Source organism: Delphinapterus leucas, chromosome 5 (genome assembly GCF_059928025.1).
Source record: "Delphinapterus leucas isolate spDelLeu-1000000601 "Yukka" chromosome 5, BTC_Dleu_Yukka2, whole genome shotgun sequence".
NCBI lineage: Eukaryota > Metazoa > Chordata > Mammalia > Artiodactyla > Monodontidae > Delphinapterus > Delphinapterus leucas.
The window spans coordinates 91,335,932-91,360,348 of record NC_143133.1 but is presented as its reverse complement, the minus strand read 5'-3'; the positions used below and the strand labels follow the sequence as shown (position 1 = coordinate 91,360,348).

At 45.9% G+C, this 24,417-nt stretch overlaps 1 protein-coding gene across 12 annotated transcripts in view; it reads right to left on the bottom strand.

The window, feature by feature from the left end:
- Nucleotides 1–24,417, bottom strand: part of SHROOM3 (shroom family member 3) — a 163,444-nt gene that overhangs the window by 30,116 nt on the left and 108,911 nt on the right. For 11 of the 12 annotated variants that reach the window (XM_022599498.3, XM_022599496.3, XM_022599497.2 and 8 more), the window contains 2 exons: nucleotides 12,610–12,741; nucleotides 2,980–6,136 (listed from right to left, as the gene is read on the bottom strand). In XM_022599498.3, the coding sequence (XP_022455206.2) occupies nucleotides 2,980–6,136; nucleotides 12,610–12,668 (3,216 nt within the window). In that variant the 5' untranslated portion in view covers nucleotides 12,669–12,741. The remainder of the gene's footprint in view (nucleotides 1–2,979; nucleotides 6,137–12,609; nucleotides 12,742–24,417) is intronic. The other variant, XM_089912073.1, reaches the window with a different exon arrangement.

Below are 24,417 nucleotides of genomic sequence, written 5' to 3'. Positions count from 1 at the left end.
CCTTGCCCAAAGCTTGCAAAATCCTGCTCTATTAGTATCTACCTGGCAGGAGCAAGCAGCGTTTGTTCGGGATGCCTCGGACTGAGCCAGCACCAGAAACAGACTCCGTATTTTGGGTTTAACTCAACCAGATGATTTAGTCGCTACAGGGTCACTTAATTTCTCAGAGTCCTCTAAAGCTGGGATGAGAAAAATTGTCATTTAACACCTTCACTAAAGCTTAATGGTAAAAGTTCCTGGAATTTATTCAAATAAATAATAATATCTTAAAATATTAACCACAATAATTATGTGGAGACTAGTTTTATTTTGCTTTTCACTAGTTCTACAACTAAGGTAGATAATGGGTGTATGAAGAAGATGCGAGAGGCAGACCTTGCCATGGACCAGTCTCAGGGCAGGCACCATGCAGCTGCTGAGCCAGGGAATGAAGGAGGAAGCCTAAGAACACAGTCTTGATGCAGTTGCAATCTAGGGGATGATAACCTATTTTCAGAATTTGTAGGAGCAAAGCAGCGCAGATAAAGTATTTCACATTGAAACATTTCCCCCCTCTGGCATCATATTCCCGTTAAATAATTTCTAAATATGGTACTCCCTTTATTAAAGAGAACATAAATAATGTTCTGTATTTAGCTGTCTTTCTAGAAAGTTTATCAAATAATACCAAATAATTGGGATTTAATTGGGATCATTTCTCTATACTGCCTATGTTTTAGCTCTATTTCCCAGTTTACCAGGCTTGAGAAATATCTGGAAGGGCAAAATAACATTCATAACCATCCAACAAATTCCCCAAGAAAGAATAATGACATCGATCAGAAGATGATTTAGTTTTCACCTAAGCATTTCTATTTTCTTCAGGACATCGGGAGAGAAATAGAGAAAATATTTGTTCTGTTATGTGGTGAGCTTCCGAAGCCCATCAAACTGGCTGAAATGGCATGTTACACATATGGATTTTAAAAGCGTCTTAGGTGTAGGATAAGGACTGGAAATTAGCTCTGTTCTTCACGCTAAGGGGTGAAAAACAGCTACTGGAGGCTTATGGAGGATTGCCTCTATAGACTGTGTGTGTGTGTGTGTGTGTGTGTGTGTGTGTGTGTGTGTGTGTGTGTGTGTGTGTGTGTGTGTTATATTGGGGAGAAAATATTTCTGAAGAGAAAATATCTGGGAGGGAGCAGTATTTTCTCACAATGCTGTGCGTATGTGTGTTGCAGAAACAGTGCAGCAGACAGATGTCTCAGACAGTAATGGCTAACTCTTCTTTGTCCGAAGCTGTTTCCTCCAACTCAATGCCTCCCCCACACAACCTCCAACTCTTTGTCAACATCCTGCTCATCCTTTATAGCCTGGTTCATATCCCTTCTCCTTCAAGAGATGCTCTCTTAGATCCTCTCAGAATTACTATCCCTCCCATAACATCTTATTTATGACCACTCCCAAAGCATTCACTATTCGTGTTAGTTATTTATATATAAGTTCATACTCTTTTGCTCAATTGTGAACCCCAGAAAGGCATGACCCTTATTTTCCTTTACGTTTCCTTTAAACCTATAAGCAGTCCTTTTCGTAAAACATACGCTCTACAAATGCTTGCTAAATGATTACATTCTCTGCTGGGGAAAACAGAATCTGAGAAGGGACAATGGAGGGGTGTTCTTCCCTGTGGTAACATATATGTGAATTCCTCGCATCTTCTTACCTGGCAAGGGAACCATGAGGCAGGACATCGACTTGCAGTGCATGTGGAGCTTGAGAATGGGCTAAGAATTAGGGGAATTGATAGACTCCTGGAGTCAGAGTGCTCGGATTTTACTCCTAGCTCCGCCTAAAATTTCCAGTGGAAAGCGCCTCGTGATCTTTTCATAGTCTGGAGACCTTATGAGAGAATTGGAAAGTCTGACATTCTCCTATCTCACCACGATAGTACACAGAAAGAGGCAGAGAGACATGGATTTGATATGGATAATGTACTCCACCACATAGGATTATTTTGAGGATTAATGAGATAATAAACATAAAAGCATACTTAGTTGAAGGCCTGGAGCTCAATAACCAACAACTATCAAAGTCAATAACTATACTTATTTTGTAAATGCAAAAGTCCAATAGAAACAAAGAAGGTATGAAGCTAACGTCTTTAAAATACTGAGACACAGCCTCTATTGCATGAACTTAAAAAAAGAGAAAAGAAGCAAAACAAACAAAAAAACAAAACGCAAAAAAACCCCGAAACAAAAAGATAACCCCTAAATTTTCCTAATCTAATTCTTACACTGAGAAGTGGGTGACACTAAAATGAAGTTATTTTATATATATATGTATATACTATATAATACATACATACTATATATGTATGCATGTATATATATTATATACACTTGTCTTCCCAGTATCCCCAGGGAATTGGCTCAAGGACCCCCCCCCCCCAGGGACAGATACCAAAATCCACCTGATGCTCTATACTGATAAAATGGCATAGTATTTGCATATAACCTACACACATCCTCCTGTATACTTTAAATCATCTCTACTTACAATCTAAATACTACGTAAATAGTTGCTAGTGTGCTGGCAAATTCAAATTTTGCTTTTTGGAGCTTTCTGGAATTTTCCCAATATTTTCCATTCCAGTGCAGGACCAGGAATACGAGGCCTACTGTGTGTGTGTGTACACATATACATCTATATCCACTGATACACACTCATATATATGTATAGATATCTATATTGGTATACAATACATGTATCTACATAAGATATCTACACAACTGTATCGATATCTACGTACTATATATCTGTATCTCTGTAATGATCTCATCAAACAGGGGCACTGAGAAAGACAGCACCTTATGAAAACGAATGCTACTCTCTTGCGTGTAAAAGGAAAACGAAGGGGAGAGGAGAGGTTAGAGAAGTCGCACTAAGGCTTCCAGGATGCAAGGGGCAGTGCTAGGACCCGCTGGCTGCACATACCTGGCGCTTGTCTGCGGTGGGAGATGACCGTGACCTCATGTGGACAGGGATGGCCTGGACGCCTGAGCGCTCCAGCAGGTCCTCGGCCGACATGGACTTCCCGGCCCTCCCGGCCGCGGACCCCCACGGAGAGGGCTCCCCAGGGGTCCTGTCCAGCCTCTGGGGGCCCTTTGAACCGCTGTTAGCTCCACTGAGCAGTTCTCTGGGGGCTTGGTCTCCGCGGCGCCGTTCCCCGAGGTGGCGGCCGCCGGCAAAGGAGCTGCTGCGATCTCGGGGGGCCCGTGGCGGCTCCCCGCCACCCCCTTCCGCGGTGGCCGGCTGGAGGGCGGCCTCCCTGCGGGGCGGCAGGCTGGGCTCCCGCAGAGAGGAGAGACTGGAGGCAGCAGCGAGGCTGGGGCCCTCGGGCGCGGCCTGGAGGTAGGCGCTCGGGGCGCGCTCCCGCAGCGGCCCAGGCTCCTGGAGGCCGCCGCCGGCGGCAGCGGGCCGCTTGCCGGTCTTGCGCTGAATGTAGTCGGCCAGCGCGCTCTGCTGGAACTGCTTCAGCTCGGGCCCCGACAGGCTGAGAGTGGAGCAGGCCCTGCCGTCTCGCTCGAAGATGCGGCGCCGGTCAGCCACGGAGCTCTCCGCGAACTGTGGCCCCTTCCTTGGCGGGCCCGGGGGCGCCGGCTCGGCCTCCTCCGAGACCCCCACCTCGTGCATCTTCTCGGGCTCCGAGTATGAGCGCTTCTTCTGCTCAGGGGTCAGGTGCCGGCGGGGCCCCCTCCGGGCGGCGGGGGGCGCGGGCCGGGCAGGGTCGCCCTCGGCCGGGGTCACGCTGTGCCGCTCGCGCGGAGTGTGCGGAGAGGCGGAAGTCGGCGCTTCCGGGCTCCGCAGCCCCACGTGGGCGGAGGCGGGTCGCAGCCGCCAGGGCCTGGCGGCTGTGGGCGTCCCCGGCTCGAGGTCCCGGCGTCGAAAGGAGGTGGCGCCCAGGACGCGGGACTGCGCATCCTTGATGCTGTTCCGGTAGGCACGGCTGAAGGGGGCATCCTGCACGAGCGACTCTGGCGTGCGGGGCCGGTCATCGGGCCACACGGCCGCCTCCTCCGCCTCGCTGAAGAGCTGGAAGGTGCTCTGGCTGCGGAGCAGGCGAGCGTCCCGCCTCGGCTGCTGACCACACGGCTGCCAGGAAACCTCTTCCGACTTCGGCTCCCCGTTTTTGCAGTGCGGCTCCCCATTGCCTAGGGGTTCAATGGATTCGGAAAAACGCATATGGGCCTTTGTCTCCTCCAAGTCATTCCCCAAAGTATTAGAAGTTGGGAGTGTCCGGTTGGGCCTGTGGTTATAACCGTAACTAGAGCTGCCCGCACTCGGGGGTCTCTGGCTCCCTTGCTCTCGCTGCTCGATCTTGGAAACCTTCTCCAGCACGGAGCAGTGGGGCTTCCCATACTGAAAGCCCTGCAGAGCCGAGGTGCTGCTGGAGCTGAGCCTCCTTCGGCCCAGACTGGATGTCTCCTGCGGGGGCGGGGAGGGCAGCTCTTCATACCTTGGGTCTGAACTGTGGAACGAAGCCAAGGCACTGGTTCTCCCCTCAGGCCTGGGATAGGAAACTGACCTGTCCAGCTGGCTCCTGTGATCAGGAACAACAGTCCTTCCAGAGTCCTCTGCCTTGGTGCTGACTGTACAGGTGGACGTGCCTTCCAGGTAGATCTCCTGGGCTCCCCCTCCTAGATCCAGGCTGCTTTGCCTTCTTAGACTCTCAGGAATGTTTTGGAGGGAGGAGAAGGCAGATGTGGTCTTGCCAAAGTTGCCTGGCATGCTCTGGCCCAGGCTGCCTCTGTCGAGCCTCCGCCGGAGGTTGGCATTGTGGTCTTCATGGAAATCCCCCTCCCAAGGCTCTGAGGGCAGGAAAGATCTCTTGTCTTCACCCACTTGCCAGGCCTGAGCCGGAGGGGATTGGAGGCTGTGGTAATTAGAATATTTGTTGCCCTGGGTGCTCTTTCTCTCACTGGGATGTGGGCTGTCGCCTTGGAGAGGTGTGAGAAGTCTCTTCAGGGAGGTCTCCTCCTCGTTTTCAGGCACTGAGAGGAAATGGACTTTGTAGGGGACACATTTGGCTGAAACTTCAGGTTTCCTCTCTCCTGGGGACACTGAGTCATGTTCTAGGGGCTGGCAGAAGGCAAAGCCAGGCCTGCTAGATCCACTTTGGTTCCCATTCTCATCAAGGGCGGCCGTTGTGTCGCAAGCTCCCTGCGGAGCTGGATACCCGCCCTCCTTGGCCAGCGCAGGGTAGAGGGTGCCGTTACCACTCACGGAAGGCCGGGGCACCTGGGCAAAGTGTGGCTCCAGGGAAGGTACCGGGTAGATGCCAGTCGGCAGCAGAGGTTGGCCAGGTTGGGCCTTCTGGGTGTAATTATGCTTGGGCTTCACTGGGGGGCTGTTTTCTGGACTCTTCTCCAGCACAGTATGCAACTGTTCCTCTATGAAGGGAGATTTCAGGGTGCCTGCAGAGTTTGCCTGAGGACGGCAGAACCGTTTCTGATCAAGGCTAGACCAGGAGCCAGGCCGCTCTCGCTGCCGAAAGGCCGCATAACTGTCACTCCGAGCTGGGGGCAGGGGCGCGCCCACTTTAGGAGGCAAGTTGTCCGCGGTGGTCTCCAAGGAGCTGGGGCAGTGCTGGCTCCAGGAGGGGGGTGGTGCTTCCTTGCCCCGAGGAACACTATGCCATTTCTCATAGCCCTGACCATCTGCCAATGCTCGGGCCTCCTTACCTTGCAGGAGCAGGCCTGATGAGTTCACCTCATACTCTGCTGAGACCCCCCTCCGGGGATCATAGACTGTCTTAACATAGCGAATGTCTGCCTGCCTCATCCCTTCTAGGAGGCCACCTCGAGCAGAAGTGGTGTCCACGGAGCCTGAACGCTCCCGGCCAGAGATGCCGGGCGCCGGATATTCGAGGATGCTAGAACTGGCGGAGAAGGAGCTGTAAGCCGAGTCTCTCTTGTTATGGAGGTGGCCAAGCTGCTCAATGCTGCTGGTAGACTTGGCCGGGGAGAGAGGGTGGCAGGGCGGGCATCCCCCGCTGGGCTCCAGGCTGTCCGTGCTCCCCTGGGAGCTGCACCGGTCAGGGCTCCGCCTCAGATAAGCATGGTCATAGCCGGAGAGGTCCCTGGTAGAGGAGCTGGAAGAAAGGGAGGCAGAGCGGTCAGCAGGGAGTCTGTATCATTCAGCAGGCTTACAGGCACGGGACCCAGCCTATAAATGTACCCTTGGGAAAGATGTTTGGTTTCTGGAAGGCTGGGGGGAAAGGGCCATATTTGGGCCTTGCTCAGCCTCCCTACGTGTCATCACTAGGAGTAACTGCCCAACGCCGCAACCCATGTGCCGCTAATCAATCACCCAGGCTCGCCGAGGGAGAAGCGGGGAGCACGAGGAAGCCACGCGGCCCTTGGACACGGGCGGCACACTGATGGGATGTGCTCCATGCCGGAAGTGACATTCTGCACATGCCAAGAAATGAGAGAGGTGGGCGAGGAAAGAGGAGGAAGAGTGACGGAGACTGACATTTTATGTCTCTTGGGGCGTCTGTGGGGAGAAGGGGAGAGCTTAGTAAGAGACCAGGCACGTGAGTGGGTGAGGGAGACTCTGCACGTGTCCTTGGTTTTAGTTAATATCTTTCCTTTTTATAGAATTGGAGGGCTACTCCCTGGCAATCTTCCTGGAATCTCAACTGTACAAGAGACAGTTTGTTTGTGGGGAGAGAGCCAAACACAAAACTGAAAGAGAAATACTGAGAGAATATTATAGAGTTAGAAAAAGCGGATGAGAGAGAAGGAGAGGCAGGCTGGATAAGAAGCTTTAATCATAGGAGGCTCTTGGGTGCTGGGAGCCAATCACCCACGGACAACTTCCCAGAATCTGGGCAAAGCCTCATACACTAGAGGGTAAGACCTCCTTCACGAGCTCGTCCAGGTGATTTTCAGAGCCTGCCTGGGGGAGGGGGAGTGACTCTCACTCCTGGCATCATACACCCCAGAAAGTTGCCATAAGACAGAATTACTTATAATTAGCTTTAATTATAAAATCAAAATATACTTCACCCCAGCATGTTGGGGGAGAGAGGACATGGACATGGGAAGGAGTAAGTAGCTCAAAAATCAAACAGCGGTCTCAAGAGTTCAACATTTGTGACTCACTATTCTCTAAAGAAGAGAAAAGAAGAACTAAGAGCTCTTGCCTGAGGTTTTCCATTTTTAAATGAATAGGCATTTAAACACTATTAAAATTCACGGAGCTATTATTATATTTCTAGATCTCATGTAAGTAATTATGGTGTCTTAATGGCTGAGTATGTGATAATGCTTTGTGGCTGGACTGTCTCCAGAGTATATGGGAAGAGACTATAGAAGGATCACCTGCTGAGTCAAAACTGGTGCTGGAATTCAAGGAAAAGAAGACTTAGATTTTCAGCAACTCACCCTAAGAATAATTTTCTCTATCAAGGGAAGTGAACTTACTGAATGGAGCATCCTGCTTTGGGAGGGACAGGTATAAATTCAAGGGAGAAAGGAAGGGAACAGCTCCTGAGCCAACCAGATTAGGGAAGTCAGTCCTGGCACCCAGTGGCATGGCATATGTCACTGCCAGTTTTTACTCCCACTCCCCTCTAAATGAAGAGGCTGTGTTGAAAATGCACATGACATGGCTCAGTTGAGGATAATCCCATATGACCCGCTTGTGCTTCCCTTTATCTCCTCTAACAGAAGACTCAAGAGCTAATACTCTGAGGGCACATGGAAGCAGTAGACCCCACAAGGGCTGTTTTGCTCATCAATTCCATGCAGGTGGTAGACACTACTTAATCCTCCTCCCAACTGCTAAGAATTTTAGCAGTGTTTCACTAAAAGGGTAATTCAAATCTAATTTAGGAGCATGCAAAAAAAAAATCAAAGTGAATAAACTGATGGGTTTACTGTAACACTGTTGAGTGGGACGAAATGCCACCACCAACATATCTTAAAATACAGATGGTGGGCTTCCCTGGTGGCGCAGCGGTTGAGAGTCCGCCTGCCGATGCAGAGGACGCGGGTTCGTGCCCCGGTCTGGGAAGATCCCACGTGCCGCGGAGCAACTAAGCCTACGTGCCACGACTACCGAGCCTGCGCTCTACAGCCCGCGAGCCACAACTACTGAAGCCCGCGTGCCTAGAGCCCATGCTCTGCAACAAGAGAAGCCACTGCAATGAGAAGCCCACGCACCGCAACGAAGAGTAGCCCCCGCTCGCCGCAACTAGAGAAAGCCCGCACGCAGCAACAAAGACCCAACACAGCCAAAAATAAATAAATAAATAAATAGATAAATAGATAAATAAATAAATAAATGACCCATGAAATACATTCCCACTTCAGGGTCTCAGGGCCTTTGTACTCGCTGTTCCCACAAAAAAGGAATGCTCTTCACCTGGCGCAATCCCTTCCCCTTATTCAAGTCTCTGCATCAGAGAAGACTTCCTGCTACTCACTAAAAAGCACCTCTTCTGTCCTTACTCCCTGTTACTTTGCTTTACTTTCTTCATGGCACTTACCACTACTTGACATCACATCACCTCTGTTTGAAAGTATTAATATTTTCTAAATACTTCCACAGCAAAAAGCACAAGTGTATGCAAACATTTCCTAAAGTGTATTCCCAGAATATTAATTGCTTAGGTGACCAAATATGTTTGGAAAATACTGGACTAGATGACTTAAATAATTGTAATTACTTTAAGACTCCTGAGTCCTTAATAAACTTGCTCATGTGATGTTCTTAAAGGAAAATATACTAAGCAGTGTTTTCTAAACTTATGTGACCCTAGAAACTTTTTCCCAAGGAGTATCTAATGGATTATTATTCCATGGAACACACCTGGGGAAACAAATACAGCAGGTTGGGGGCTTTTTATGTCTCGTTCAGTCTTGTACCCTCAATAATCAGAACTTATCTGAGACGTAGTGGGTATTCCCCACATATTTGCTGAAGGAGTGAATCAATGAACACATACTGGTTCTTTAGTATTTTGATACTGTTATGTCAGCCTCTTAGGAGGGGACCAGACTACATGACTTTTCAAAGTTTCTTCTAAAGTACATAGGACTTTAGAAGTCCTAATACTTTAGGACCATTGTGAGATTTCTGTATGACAGCAAAAAGGCAGTGACAAGGACCTGACAGAAAGAAGCTGAAATACAATTTCGGTGGAATTCCAGATCCAAGCTAGCTTGCGGACAGTGAAAATTACGTCTCCAGTCTCTCTGAACTTCTCTCTCCCTCTCTCCTCACTCCTGCCCTTCCCCAACCCTAGAGCTCCCTCTTTCTCCTGCTTCTTAATGAGAAGCAGATCCACACATTTAGGTAATATTCCTGGTTTCTGGAACTGTCAGAAGGCTGTCAGAGGAATGCCACCCACCAGACCACTAGATGCCACTGTGTTCCTCAGAAACGTGCCAGGAGAGCTTCTCCGTCTACAGCTGCCAAGGGCTGACCCTCTGAGCAGAACTCAGAGCTGCAAGACCGAGGCATGGAATGAACAGACCACAGGATGCTCTGGGCTGCAGTAGGAGCTGGGTAACCCGAGCTTCCCTTTCTCCCTCTCTCTTCCTCCACAGAGCTTTTGTGCTGACAGTCATTGTGTCAGCGGGAGGCTGTGCTGAAGCTTGAATTAGATGACAGACTGGTAGGTACAGTACAAGATCCACCTGCCTCTGGAGGTTGGGATGAGGAGGAAACAGCAGGTAGAGAAGCAGAGCCTTCAGAATATTGCACTTCTGATGCCAACGCCATCTTTCTCCTGAGGCCTCTTGGAGCTCACCTTAGTTACTGTGAGCACTTATTCTAAGCACTGATTGCAGTCGTCTTATTTCTGCCTTTGGACAAGCTTGTATTTTAGGTCACAGTATGACTTCAGATTTAGGGCCTCCTAAGGCTAGCGGTTAGGAGGCTCCAAAGGGCCCCACTGTTTAGGGGTACCCTGTTAATACACTCCTGCATTTTATAAGTGTGTGCCGGTTTATGCCACTAACGTAGTCCATTACTAGGTTTCACTGTACCTATGACAAGTCTTCAGCCTAATTATTATAATTAGTTTTCATAGTTACTGAGTGCTCACTATGTTTCAGGAACTACACTAAATGTTTTGCATATGTTATGTTGCTTAATCCTCACTACGAGCCAATGAGATCTGTATTCTGAATTTCATTTTACAGACAAGGAAACCAAGATCAAAGAGGTGAAGTGATCGGCTCAAGCTCATGCAGTAGGCGGTGAAGTGGAGATTTAAACTGAGGTCTCACTTAAAAGCCCAAGTAGCTCACCATCGTGCTGTCCCTCCTTCACACTCTTAGGCCCCTGCATCTAACCTTCTAAAGGCCTTCAACACCGCTGTGCCCACAGAGCAAAAGCACTGCGCCTGCACGGGGCGTGGGCACTGCTGGCAGCTCTGTTCCCGGAGCACACATGGCTCAGATGGTGAGAAGAAATTCTTTCAGGGTTATTGGGAGGGACACGGGCAAGGGAGAGGAGTGCCTGTAACAAGGAGGGTAACCAGGAAGGTATTCTAACGTGGAGGGAGCCATGCCCACCAGTCAGAGCTCTAGGATTTGGCCTTTGGTTTGACCAGACATGAGTGTTAGGGGTTCTGAGTCCTCGCCAAATGCGTACCCACCGCCTGGTAGTTAAGGAATCCTTCCAGAAACATCCTCCACTCCCTGACACAGACAAGCCCTTGCATCTCATTTGTATGCGGGACCCATATTACCTTGACTTTCCTACCTCCCTACCATAACCTATATATCCAAGTACTTCCAAAAAAGTGGTAAGTGACAGAGCCTGCCTCCCTGGGCTCAGAAGATGGATTCCAATTTGCATGGCTCCAAGTCTATAGTAAATGTAGGGGCGTCCTGACTTAGTTGTTTTTTTTTTTTTTGCGGTACACGGGCCTCTCACCGTTGTGGCCTCTCCCCGTTGTGGCCTCTCCTGCTGCGGAGCACAGGCTCCGGACGCGCAGGCTCAGCAGCCATGGCTCACGGGCCCAGCCGCTCAGCAGCCATGGCTCACGGGCCCAGCCACTCCGCGGTATGTGGGATCTTCCTGGACCGGGGCACGAACCCATGTCCCCTGCATCGGCAGGCGGACTCTTAACCACTGTGCCACCAGGGAAGCCCCTGACTTAGCTCTTTAATATAAAGAACTAAGTGGGCGGTCAGGCTTGGCTCCCTTCTCCCCAGTCCCCTTCACTTGTGTAAGGTCTGATTACTATAATAAATCCCTTCTCCTGTAATACCCGTGATGGCTCTGCTTTTCCCTGACTGGACCTTGACGGATATAGTGACTAGAAAAGCAGAGGAAGAATAACTAGTATAACTGGTGTAGAGGAAGTATAGGAGATTACATGCAACGGCTTTGAAACCTAGCTTGGATTTGAGTCTTGACTTGGGTACTGATCAATGTTTGACCTTGGACAAAGCCATCTTTCCAGCTTCAATATCCTGTCCTGCGAAATGGAGTTAAGAACACTGTATCTGTTTCAAGGGTGTATAGGAAGGACCACACGAGATGGTGTATACACTGAGCAGTCCTCGGTGTGTTAACTGCTTCGACTGGAGCTAAGCTGGATAACTGGCTTTCACAGAAGGAGAAAAACCAACTGGGGAGTTCAAATACTGAATAAAATCATTCAGATACTGAATAAAATCATTCAGATAAAAATCAGATACAGAGGAATGGATAAAGAAGATGTGGTACATATATACAGTAGAATATTACTCAGCCATAAGAAGGAATGAAATTGGGTCATTTGTAGAGACGAGGATGGACTTAGAGATTGTCACACAGAGTGAAGTAAGTCAGAAAGAGAAAAACAAATACCGTATACTAATGCATATATGTGGAATCTAAAAAAATGGTATAGATGATCTTACTTGCAAAGCAGAAAAAGACACAGACATAGAGAACAAACATATGCATACCAAGGAGGAAGGGGGTGGGGTGGGAGGAATTGGGAGATGGGGAATGACAATATATACACTATTGATACTATGTATAAAATAGATAACTAATGAGAACCTATTGAATAGCACAGGGAACTCTACTCAATGCTCTGTGGTGACCTAAATGGGAAGGAAATCCGAAAAAAGAGGGGATATGTATATACGTAGAGCTGATTCACTTTGCTGTACAGTAGAAACTAGCATAACATTGTAAAGCAACTATACTCCAATAAAAATTAGTTTAAAAAACAAGATACATATTTGAAGAAAGGACATTAAGCACTGAGGGAGGGAGTTGTCAGTTTTTCTAGTATAGAAAAACATGTAATTGAGCTATAGTAGAGCTATAGTATAGCTATAACGTGTAATTGAGAAATGTCTGACTGAGAATCAACAGGCCCCATGAATATCTCAAATGAGCAGTCAGTGTTCAAAATAATCCTGTCCTCCCTTCATGCCAGTCTAGCCCAGGATATGACGATGACTCGTACACCGTTAGGGGTTTTAAGAGGATGAGGATAGTGAGAAGAGAGACTTAATACTCAAGATAAGTATAAGAAAACAATCTTTTCTGGGAACAGGACATTTGAAAGTAAGAAGCCCCTGGGTCTCAGCTGTGGCCACTTACCTGGAATGGTAGCTCTGGGGCCAAGGAGTGCCAATCGTGCCCTGAGATATCTGCATCATGCTGGCATCGGGTTGATTCTCCCCAAATTTGGTTGAATGCCAAGAATGAGGTCGGCCCGCAGGTTCACTGCGCCTGGGGAGACACAGGAGAGGGACCCCCAGCGTTAGGAGCAATCTCAGCTGATCTCTTCACCAATGAGATTTATGGACTTGGAAGCAGTGACTGCTGTATCCTCAGAGATGGAAAACAATCAAGTAAATACTGGAAAATGGATCTTACTGCTCACTTCTCTTAGTAACCATTGTTTTTTTTCTGCTTGATTAATATGTTTATTTTCCCTTTCATTTTGACATGATTTCAGTTACATAAAAATATTAGAAACTTAGTTTAAAGAATTTCTGAATAAACCCTAGTGCACTGTTGGTGAGAGTGCAAACTGGTACAGCCACTATGGAAAACAGTATGGAGTTTCCTTAAAAAAATTAAAAATAGAACTAACAGTATGATCCAGCGATCCTACTTCTGGGCATATATCCAAAGAAACTGAAATCAGGAACTTAAAGATATATCTGCACTCCCATGTTCATTGCAGCATTACTCACAATAGCCAAGATAGAGAAACAACCTAAGTTTCAGTGGATGACTGAATAAAGAAGATGCCATATATACATACAATGGAATATTATTCAGCCACGGGAAAGAAGGAAATCGTGCCATTTGCAACAACTTGGATGCATTATGCTAAGTGAAATAAGCCAGACAGAGAAAGACAAATACTGAATGATTTCACTTCTGTGTAGCATCTAAAAAGGACAAACTCAGAAAAACAGAGTAGAGTGGTGGCTGTCAGGGGTTGAGGGGGTGGAGGAAATGGGGAGATTTTAGTCAAAGGGTACAAACTTCAAGTTATAAAGATTAACAAGTTCCGGGGATCTAATGTACAGCATGGTGATTATAGCTAATTCCGTATCATATACATACTTGAATGTTGCTAAAGGAACAGATTTTAAATGTTCTCACCAGCTAAGACAGAAATGGTAACTATGTGACTGGATGCAGCTGGCATCTAATACAGTGGTGGTAATCATTTTGCAATTTAGAAATGTATCAAATCAAGATGTTCTACACCTTAAACTTGCAGTGTTATGTATCAATTATATCTCAATAAAGCTGGAAAAAATCCCACATAACCTTCACCTAGCTTTCCTACATGTTAACGTTTCATGCTTTATTAATTTAAGGCACATGGAGTTGCCTTGGTCTTTCTTTGCACTACTTGTCCATATATGAATATGGGAGCAATAATTCCTGCCCACCTCTCAAGGGACTTTCTGGGGATTTTGAAGTTCTCTGGGATATTCTGATGCTGGATAAATGCTATTATTTTAATATCTTGGTAAGAACGACATAAAAACTACCAGCTACCTTGGTGTTAACACACTCTGATCTGCAGAGTATAAACAAGATGCTCTCCAAAACGGTTTCTCATTTTGCAAGTCAATGACTTCACCTTTAAACATCCTGCCCTTATAACACAAAGAACTGACAAAGCCAAAGGGGAAAAGTGGGTGTTCTTCAGACTGCAATACTGAAGGATGGATGAATTTGGTAAGGAGGATTACACTACTATAGAAGGTCAGAGTCAAGAGAGAGTGGCTGAACATTATTTTTGGCAGAAAAGTGAGATAATGTTTACCAACACCTTCAGGGATTTCTAGACTGAAATCTTAATGGAGAGTATAGAGGAGGTGCCCTGAAGCATTGACAGAATGTAGCTACCTAGGCTTAGTATCAGCTGGTACACCTCCTTCATGAAGGGTCAGACACCTTGCTGAAGGTTCTGAATCAGACTCTGAAGTATAAAAGGGGGCTGTGCAGAGGACAATGGAGATACGCTGTTTCATCTAGGTTAAGTGAAAAAAAATTTCCCTTTGTGCTTTAAAAACAACAGCAAGGGGCTTCCCTGGTGGCGCAGTGGTTGAGAGTCTGCCTGCCGATGCAGGGGACATGGGTTCGTGCCCTGGTCTGGGAGGATCCAACATGCTGTGGAGCGGCTGGGCCCGTGAGCCATGGCCGCTGAGCCTGCACGTCCGGAGCCTGTGCTCCGCAACGGGAGAGGCCACAGCAGTGAGAGGCCTGTGTACCGCAAAAAAATAAAAAACAAAAAAAGCAATAGCAAGGCTCCCTTTTAAATGTAAGCTATCCAGACCTTTCTTCAATTTCCTTCCCATTCATTCAAGGGCATCCATAGAGACTTTCTACATGGCAGCCACTATGCTGGCACTGGGGATCCAAAGAAGAACAAAGTATCACTAGACCCAAATAATTCCCAGTACAGTAGAAGAGACAGCCAAGTAAACCTCTATAAGACACTGAGATGGGTTCCGTAATCGAGACCCGTACAAGGTGCTCAGTGAACTCAGAAGAGGCAGTCACCGAAAACATGAAACCATGAAAGATTTCTCCAGATGGCAGGGGGCGGGAAACGGAAGGGAAGGACATCCAGGTAGAAGAAACAGCACGACAAATGCATGGAAATGCAGAAGAACACGGTACAAGCAACTAAAGTAGGTGGAGAGGAGATGACAAGTGAGAGAGGAAGGCAGCAGATGAAGGTGAAGAGCTAGGGGGTCTCACTGAGGGTCTTCAGTGAGTCCAGGTCTCACTGAAGGGTGTGAATAGTATCCTATGGGTTTGGAGGCCACCGAAGAACCTTAGCCAAGGAGGGCCATGTTCAAATTTGAGTTTCAGGAAGATATTGCCAATAGTGAGAATATATTTGAGAGAGACAAGATCGGAGGCTATCGTCTTGGGCAGGGTAAGAGATAATCAAGACCCGGCACTAAGGCAGGGGCAGTGAACTTAAAGGGATGACAGATCTAAGAACCAACTACCGAGGAGGCGAAATTCCCAGCCTAGTGAGCGCTTGGACGTGGTTGGTGTAGGAGAGTATAGTCAAGGAGGAAGGACAGTCTTCATGTTTGTAGCTTGAACTAGAATGGTAAGAACTATGAGATGGAGGGACGGGAGCGGAGGGAGGAAGGGGGGAAACAGAGCGGGGAGGCAGATGGCTCACTTGGGGCGTGCAATGTGAGGGGCCTCTGGGACTGCAGTGGTGGACAGGAAGCAGTGGGGCCCACAGGGCTGGAGTCCGGGCTGCACATACACATCGAGGAGTCATAAAACACATGTCCTCTGAGAAAAGATAAGCTGCTTGGGGAGAGTGCATAGGAGACAGAAAGGAAGTGCTTTCAGGATGGGCCTCCGAGAACTATCACAGTCTGGGGGTGGAACGGGCTTGGGGAGAGTCCAACAAGAGAGTATGGGAGTTTCACAGCATCCTAGCGGGGAGGAGGAGGAACTGTCAATCATTCCAACTGCTACCGAGAGGTGAGTGTGATGTGGGTAGATGCGCGTCCGCTGGATTTGATGACTGATGAGTCTTTGCAATGGAATGACAGGGGCAGAGGCCTGATTAGGATGGGGTAAGAGGTGAATGAGAGAGAAAATGGAGACAGCAAGGGCAGATCATTCTTTCCAGACCTTGGCTCTAAAGGGGAGAAAGAAGGTGGTAGCTAGGAGGCTAGAGGGGGCCAGGGAGTGAAAAGGATTTGTTCTTGCTGTTTTGTTTTAAATAATGAGAAGTATGAGCAAATCTGTATGAGACAGGGAGTGCATACACGCACAGCCCAAGACGCCGGATGAGGAGAGGCTGACGCTCCGTAAGACTCATGAGGAAGTAGGCAAGGATGGGATTCTAGAGCACACGACCTTATGTAGGAGTAATGGCAGGTCCACCGAAGTGGAAAGGAGGAGGTAAGATGTTGATGCTCATATGAAAGGGAGTGGCTGGGAGGACAGCTGGAGGGACTTCACACCCACTGTCCTCTATCTTCATTAGGAAGCCCAAAGAGGGAAAAGTGAGGGGCTTGATGTGGTGGATGGGGCTCATGGGCATGGCAGATGAGGACTGAAGAGTCAAAACTGATTAGAGATACTTAAAAGATTTAATAACTAAGATATGGTCTCTGCCCTTAGGGAGCTTACATTCTGGTGGGGAGACCAAATGAAGTATTCCTCTAATAAATAATAAATCATAAAGAAATAATTCTTAAAGATAAAGTAAGTGCCCAAGACTTGCAATGCCAAGACAGGACACCCAACTTGCGGAGCTGCTTCTCCGGAGTAGATTGCAGAGGTTAACTCTTTGTCCTGGGGTAGAGGAAGGTTTCATCCCAGGCGTAACGTCGATACATTAAGAACAGGGTGCTTGTGAAACAAGCAAATCAGTAGGCTCTGAAAAACATACCCCTTTCTTTCGGACGCAGAACATATGTTGGGAGGTTTCAGAGATAAATCTTTGTTTTATAAGATTCTTCCGATATGTACAATTAAGTGATGAAATGAGGAAAAAGAACAATGAAAAAGATGACCAAAATATAGCCCACCAACTCTAGGACCTTGCTGGAGCAGGGTGGGTGTGTAAATCAGTGCACCTGAATAAAGAGCAGTTTGGCAACATTCAGCAAAATAATTTTAAAATAACATATCCGTCAAAAGATTGAAACACAACCAAAATACTCAACAGCAGCAGACCAGTTAAGTCAGTGTGGTACCTCCACACAACGGAATATGTATGTGGCCATTAAAAGAACTGAGTAGTTCTATACATATGGATATGGACATATCTCCAAAATATATGGTTAAAGGACAATTGTAAGATACAGAACTGTGCATACAGTATACTGCTGTATGTGGGGAAAACCATACAGAATCACTTACGTTTATTAATGTAAAGAGTATTTCTGGAAGAATACTTGAGAAACTAGAACCCATGACTGCCTCTGGGGAGGAAAACTTAGTTTTCACTCTATTTCCTTTTCTAACTTTTGAATTATGTCTATGTACATGCGTTACCTATTAAAAAAGCCAAGTATTTTAAAAATAGCCTCTCGTTTTGAAAATATAATTCACAGTACCTGGAGACAACCAAAAAAGTCACACAGCTGTTTATTGACTTTTTCAATGATGCAAATAATTTAATAAGCACTCCTAAAGAGCACAGCATGCTTTGACATTTTAGGATCACTCTGATCTTAACGAAGATAAGGAAATATTTGCCTAAAGCATATTACATCATGAGTATATCGATAAGAGTCAGAAGACGATTTAATTTTAAAATAGGGCCAACTAAGTTTTGTGTGTGCATGTAATTCAAACAAAGCCCTTTTGTTGCATCCCTAACCACAAACAAGGAAGCTTAATTGCGTGGGATGGGTGGGTTGATGAAACTGGAACTAGCAAGTGGCACGATGTCCTGCTTAGATGATTTTGCCCTAACACACAGAGAGATTCAGGAATGAAAGCATATTTTGGAGAAATCTACGATAAAGCAGTTCACGTCTTTCGAGCAGTATTCACTGATCACCTACTATGCGCCTTCTACCCTGCTGAAGTACAGCTGGAGCTCTGGGAGGTCACAGATGCCCTCAAGGAGTTTATAATCTTGTTGGGGAGCCTCAGATGCAAGGAAAAGTATTAAAGAGCATCTAAGTATTACTCATTCACTCGAAAAATATCTGAGTGCCTACTGAGTGCCAAGCATCATTCCAGGCACTTGACACACAGTTTCTCACTTAACCTTTAAACTGTAGCTTTATGACATAGGACCATTAATGAGAAAATGAGGTAATCAAGAGAGACTAAGCAACCCATCCACAGTCACAAGGGTTTTGAGGAGCAGAGCTGATATTTAAACTCAGGCATCTGTCCCCGGAACCTGTGTTCTTAACTTCTGAGCAATGAGCAGTATAAAAGAGGTGAGGTGGGCAGAGTAGAGAGACAGACAATTAACAAGTAAGCAAATAAACAGGGAATTTTCATGTACTTATACGGGCTCTGAAGGAAATAGAACTGGGTAATGTGAGAGTGTGACCCGGGATCCTGCTTTGGATCAGGGACAGCCTCTTTGAGAGAGTTACACCCGAACCAGATCTAAATGATAAGAAGGAATCAGCCTTGCAAAGAGCTGGGGGCAGAGTATTTAGCGCACAAAGCAAAAAAGAAACACAAACGCCTTGAGGCAGGAATAAATGCGAGGATTTCAAGAAGCAGAACAGACTGTAGCCCAGAGCCTTGGGAATGAAGAGCAGATGGTAGGAAAGTCACGAGATCATACTGGGCCATGCTAGCTCCTGAGGATTTTGGTTTAAGCACCTTGCTGCCAGTGATCAAGAATGGGGTCTGAAGTTGGCCAAAAGGCCTGGTAGTAGAGTGGGACTTCGGATGACCTTGAAGCACCGGTATGCTTTGGATAAATGGAGAAGGTGACAACCACAACTTGGATAATAAGAAATTCTAAGAGTTGGAGCTAATTTTTTTTGTTGATGCTGTTCTTTGATGAGCCGTTATGACTGAGACTTTGCTTGGGCTCTTCTGGGTGCACTAACTTTATAAACCATGCTAGTTATCAACTGGACATGAGTTGAACATGTAAAAATACCAAATACACTCAATACCAGCGCTACCAAATAAAACATCATGTTTCTTAATTCACTTCCTAACCCCCATCTGCCATCATTTGTTTAGTGCTATAATAGACACGATGCTATACCTAACCTCTAGTTTCTATGACTACTGGGCTACTCAAGGCTATACTTTGACTTTTTGGATTCACAGAAAAATCTAACAAGCAAACATTTCTGAGGCTTTTATAATGGCCTAATATCTGTGTCTTTAAAAAGTGGTTCAGTGGGTAGAAAGGTATGCATTAAGTAATATAACCCCATGGCAACACACAGTCCTGTCTGGAAAGAGAAGTTCTTTTCAAAGGTCACATCCTGATAATATGCCCTGGGGACTTTTGGCTTTGGCAACTGAATCACAAGTAAGAGTGAAGTCGGCTAACAGACAGACGACGTAAGACTCTAACATCTAAAATTTGCATAAAAGGTAAAAAAAAACCCAAAAAACCTTTTCTTGTAAGATACTTTACCCCATTCCTCCACACTGGCTCCGGCTCCAACATCATTTCACTACTAGTTTATCTCCTCCTCACTTTCCATTTTGAAACTTTTTTTTAGATTAAATTTTATTGGGGCTTCCCTGGTGGCGCAGTGGTTGAGAGTCCGCCTGCCGATGCAGGGGACACGGGTTCGTGCCCCGGTCTGTGAGGATCCCATATGCCGCGGAGCGGCTGGGCCCGTGAGCCATGGCCGCTGAGCCTGCGCGTCCGGAGCCTGTGCTCCGCGACGGGAGAGGCCACAGCAGGGAGAGGCCCGCGTACCGCAAAAAAAAAAAAAAAAAAAAGATTAAATTTTATTAATGACCACACAGAACTATTACCGTAAAAAATAGGGCATAGCCATGGGGGTGGGTGTTTTTCACTTAGCCACCAATGGGTGATGATATTGAAATGCCTTTTTTCTCAATATGCCCCCCTTTCTTCCCTCCTCCCCTCAACTCTGATATCTACAGGGTAAGCAGAATACTCAGCTCTCCTCCCCACACTTCAACATCTGCCTCTGTGTCACGGCAGAAACTGACACGGACGCTATAACGTCTTTGCTCTGTAACAGCATTCATGTTTGTTTTTCTTTGATTTTCAAATTCAATTACAATAGAATCGCATAGCATACAGAGACTAGCATAAGCACTAATTGTCAACAATTTCTTCTTGTCAACTCTCAGTTTGCAACTGGGCATTTTATTTGTTGGAGGAAGGAAGGAGGGACTGGTTTTTACTGATTTCTTGAGATATCAGATATGATTTAAAATTTTTCTCCTCCACTACTTCTCTGTGTCATAGAATATGTTGGCAGGGCTGAAAGAGAAATCACTTTCATGTTGTTTGTTTTTATCTTCCACACAGAGACACATGCAGACATCCACAAATATATGCTAATGGATCTCAGAGAGGATGAGATAGTTACAGAGAACCAGAAACACAGTGTGTGCCCCCGAATTGTTCGGAGGCTCTCCCAGAGGACCCCTGTTGGGCAAATGGGGAACAGCTCAGCAGGACACGATGAAGGTGCTCAGGGCTCATGCCCTCCACCCGGGGGGCTGCAGGGCTGAGGGCAGGAGGGGCAGGGTACCCACCACTACGGCTGGACACCCTCCTCCTCCGTGTGTAATCCCACAGAAGATTGTCCTTTGAGGGTTTAAAGGATACCCTTTACACCACATACCAACCAAGACATTTCAAAATCAAGCTAATTAACTTTTATGCAATGCTTAAAGTATAAGCTAAATTTCATTTGCCAAAACAGTAACGAAAAGTTTTTGTGTGTGAGGCCAACGCCTTACCTTTAGGTAGTGCTTTTTTTCTAAACACCATCCCATTCAACAAAAACAAATAAATGCTCCCCAAACTTCTAACACTAAAGACACTGAATTCTCTTTTGGAGTAAGTCATGCATTGTATCGTGTTTTTCTCTTCTCTATTTCACTTTCTCCTCATTTAGAGGAATAGGTTGCAAATGAGAAATTAAAGGCAACAACAACAGCAAAATAAAAAAAAAAAAGAAAGGACAGAAAGCATTAATTTTAGATAGGGACCTTAAACAATGGTCAAAAGAAGGATCCATATTTTAAAATCATACCAGAAAAGACCCGAATGAAAAGAACAGTGAAAGTTTTAAGGCAAAGTGGATGAAAACTTTATGAACACTTGTTCCAGCCCCTCAGTTCCTACCTGCCAGCATTTCCATGATTAATTTCACAACAAGGAGGAGTTTAACCACCACCACGATTCACACATAACCTGACACTGTTGGGGAGAAAATAATAAAACTCAGAAGAATGTTCTCTCTTATTCATTCGCCTTCAAGTGAAAGGATGCCAAATTAAACTTGAAATACCAGTCCTGGATGCCTCTCTTTATATATGTGTTTTATAATCTAAGCAGTTCCTATTTTCTTTTTTACCTTCTACATGGTATAATAACAAAATGAATGCCCGTAATAATAAAATAAATATTCAAGTCACCTGGAGATCCAGAACATTACCACTACTGGTGCAGCCACCTGTTCTTTGCCATATCATATTTCCTTTTAAGTAAAAGCATCTAGGGATGCAAACATTGGCATTAAGCATAGCTCTGAACAAAAATTTCAAATCAAAGATTGTATATGGATAAAAGCTGAATTCAAATTATTGTGAAAAAGGGAAAAGATAATCAAGTATTTAAACCTTCAATTGTGATGGAGGTAAACACTGTACACCCAGCAATCTCAATACACACTTCTTTTCATGTAAACTCAAATGAGAAGACCACACCTTTTCTTTAATATTGAGACTACATTTGCAGGTTCCTTTTCTTTATACAAACGTTGGCAATGAGAATAGAGAACTTGGCTACCAGTACATAGATAAGTAGCCTTTCCTTGTGAGAAAAAGAAATTGTTTACTTGAAATTCCCCGGGGAAATGGGGAAGCAAAACCATGAAGTACACAACAAAGAGCAACTGCTAATCCGAATGAGATAAAGAGCCACTCTAAATACGTACATCATAATATGGTGACTGTATATATAGGAGAGAAAATGATTGAAAATTCCCACACAGAAATATTAATCGTACACTGAATTACCCGAGGTGCTCAAATAATGAGAATTTTCATGACAATTTAGAGAAATGGGCTTAAATTTAATATGTGGTTGGTTATTAATTTTTCTTTATAAATAGACATAGCACAACATCAGAAAGATATCTGTGAAAGGCTTATCAGTTGAGAATCCTGCAATGCAAGATTCAAAATCTCATTCTAACATAATAGTGGGCTTACCTTGTGGCAAAGAGAATCATCCTAGATAACAACCCTCTGGCCAACTGCATGTCATATTCAGGAGAGGGATAAAAAGCCATTTCACCCTGTTAACTGCTCTTTCTGCTCCTCCCTGGGCTGCAAAGGCTTCTCAATGATTCCATGCAACTCCCATCAGACAGCCTGAACCGCCTGGAACTCACTAAGCTCCGTGCAAGTGGGAGGGACTCATTCCCAGCCACCTCTGTAGATTGTCAATTAAAATTCAATTCCTGCTCTCTAAGAGGGAAGAAGAGAAAGACCACTTAGTAACTTTCCCGGAGAAGAGCCAGCATCTTAGACAATAGCACACAGCTTGGGAATGCCAGAATTCTATTCTGTGGGCAGGAGGAGGAGGGAAGCAAGGAAAATCATCTGCTGATAACATGCATCAAACTGCAATCAGGAAGTTTTGTTTTTTTTTTTTTTTTTTGCGGTACGCGGGCCTCTCACTGCTGTGGCCTCTCCCGTTGCGGAGCACAGGCTCCGGACGCGCAGGCTCAGCGGCCATGGCTCACGGGCGCAGCCGCTCCGCGGCATGTGGGATCTCCCCGCACCGGGGCACAAAGCCGTGTCCCCTGCATCGGCAGGCGGACTCGCAACCACTGCGCCACCAGGGAAGCCCAGGAAGTTTCCTTTTTAATTGATCTTCTCTGCTAAACCCGCACCCTCCTCCACGTGCAAAAATGCCGCTGTCTGCAAAGCTGCGTGTTGACTGCTTTAAGCTTCCCACCCTTTGGAGGCTACTGAAAGAGGTCCTACAGCAACATCCACTGAGGCTTCCTGAGACGCACTGTCCTGAGCTCGCTAAGTCAGGAGGACGAGGACAGCACTCACTGCCAGTGGAAGTGCGAGTGCCAGCTGCTAACCCTGCTGCCCAAATAAGGATGAATGAAGAGTCAAAGCCTGAGCGTCTATGATCCATTCATCTCAATTTACTTTACAGAGCACATATCACCATGTATGGGAAGTGCTTACTGATTAGATGAGATGGTCATTATAATGATGGTGGTGACTGGTGGTGGAGAATGAGGATGGGACAGGAAGCTCATGGAGGAAAGCACTGGCTTGGAAAATCTTGAGTTTTAAGCTGGAACATTTTGCCTCTTGAACTAACTCATTGAAATACCCTAGCCTGAGGCTTGACAGATTTTAGGGAGAAGTTCTGCCGAGATAAGTTAGATCATAGGACTCCTATTGACAAGTCCGACAAGAGAGAACTCAGGGATCCAAGCAAAAAAGGAAAGGTGGGATTGGATGTGTGCGAACATTAAGCCCTGGACCACTAAGAGCTTCTGTCTCTCTTTACCTTGGTGGTTTGGCTGGTCTCTGTATGTACCTGGAGTGAGGGTGGAGGGGAGTGTCTTCCTTTTGCTCTTTCCTTTTTCTTATAAATAAGTGAGAAAATCCTCTCTGGCTATTTTCTCCATGAAAAAGGAGCTACACATACCCATGACCCACTGGACTTGGAATTAGCTCATGAGGTGATCCCAGCCCTTTTCAATTTCAAAATCGGTGTAGGCTTCTGTGACCTGTCATGAATTAGACTTGCTCAGTGCCCACTACTAACCTTCCACCTCAACACCTGTGAGACTCCTCAGATGATAAGCACATCATGTCTGCTCTGTCTAAAGACATCAGCACCTCACCCCTTCCCATGTTTCAAAACAGGACTTAGACCACAGCCAGCTTGGAAGAATTCTTAGTGGCCAAAGCTGGAACAATTTGAGCAATAAAATAAATAACAGTATTGGATTATAACCCACAGAATAAAATAATAGGAAGGAGTCCTTACTGATATAAATAGTTGGATAAATAAATAAGTGGAGGAAGGAGACAGCTCCTCCTTACAGAAGACTTCCAATTAATAAATGTGGAAGGAATGAAGGAAATGCAGACTCACCTTTAGAACATTACAGTAATAACGGTCACAGACAATATCCGTTGATAGATGCTAAAATCAGTGGGAGAAAGTTTGAGAAAAAACAGAATATTTGTACAGCC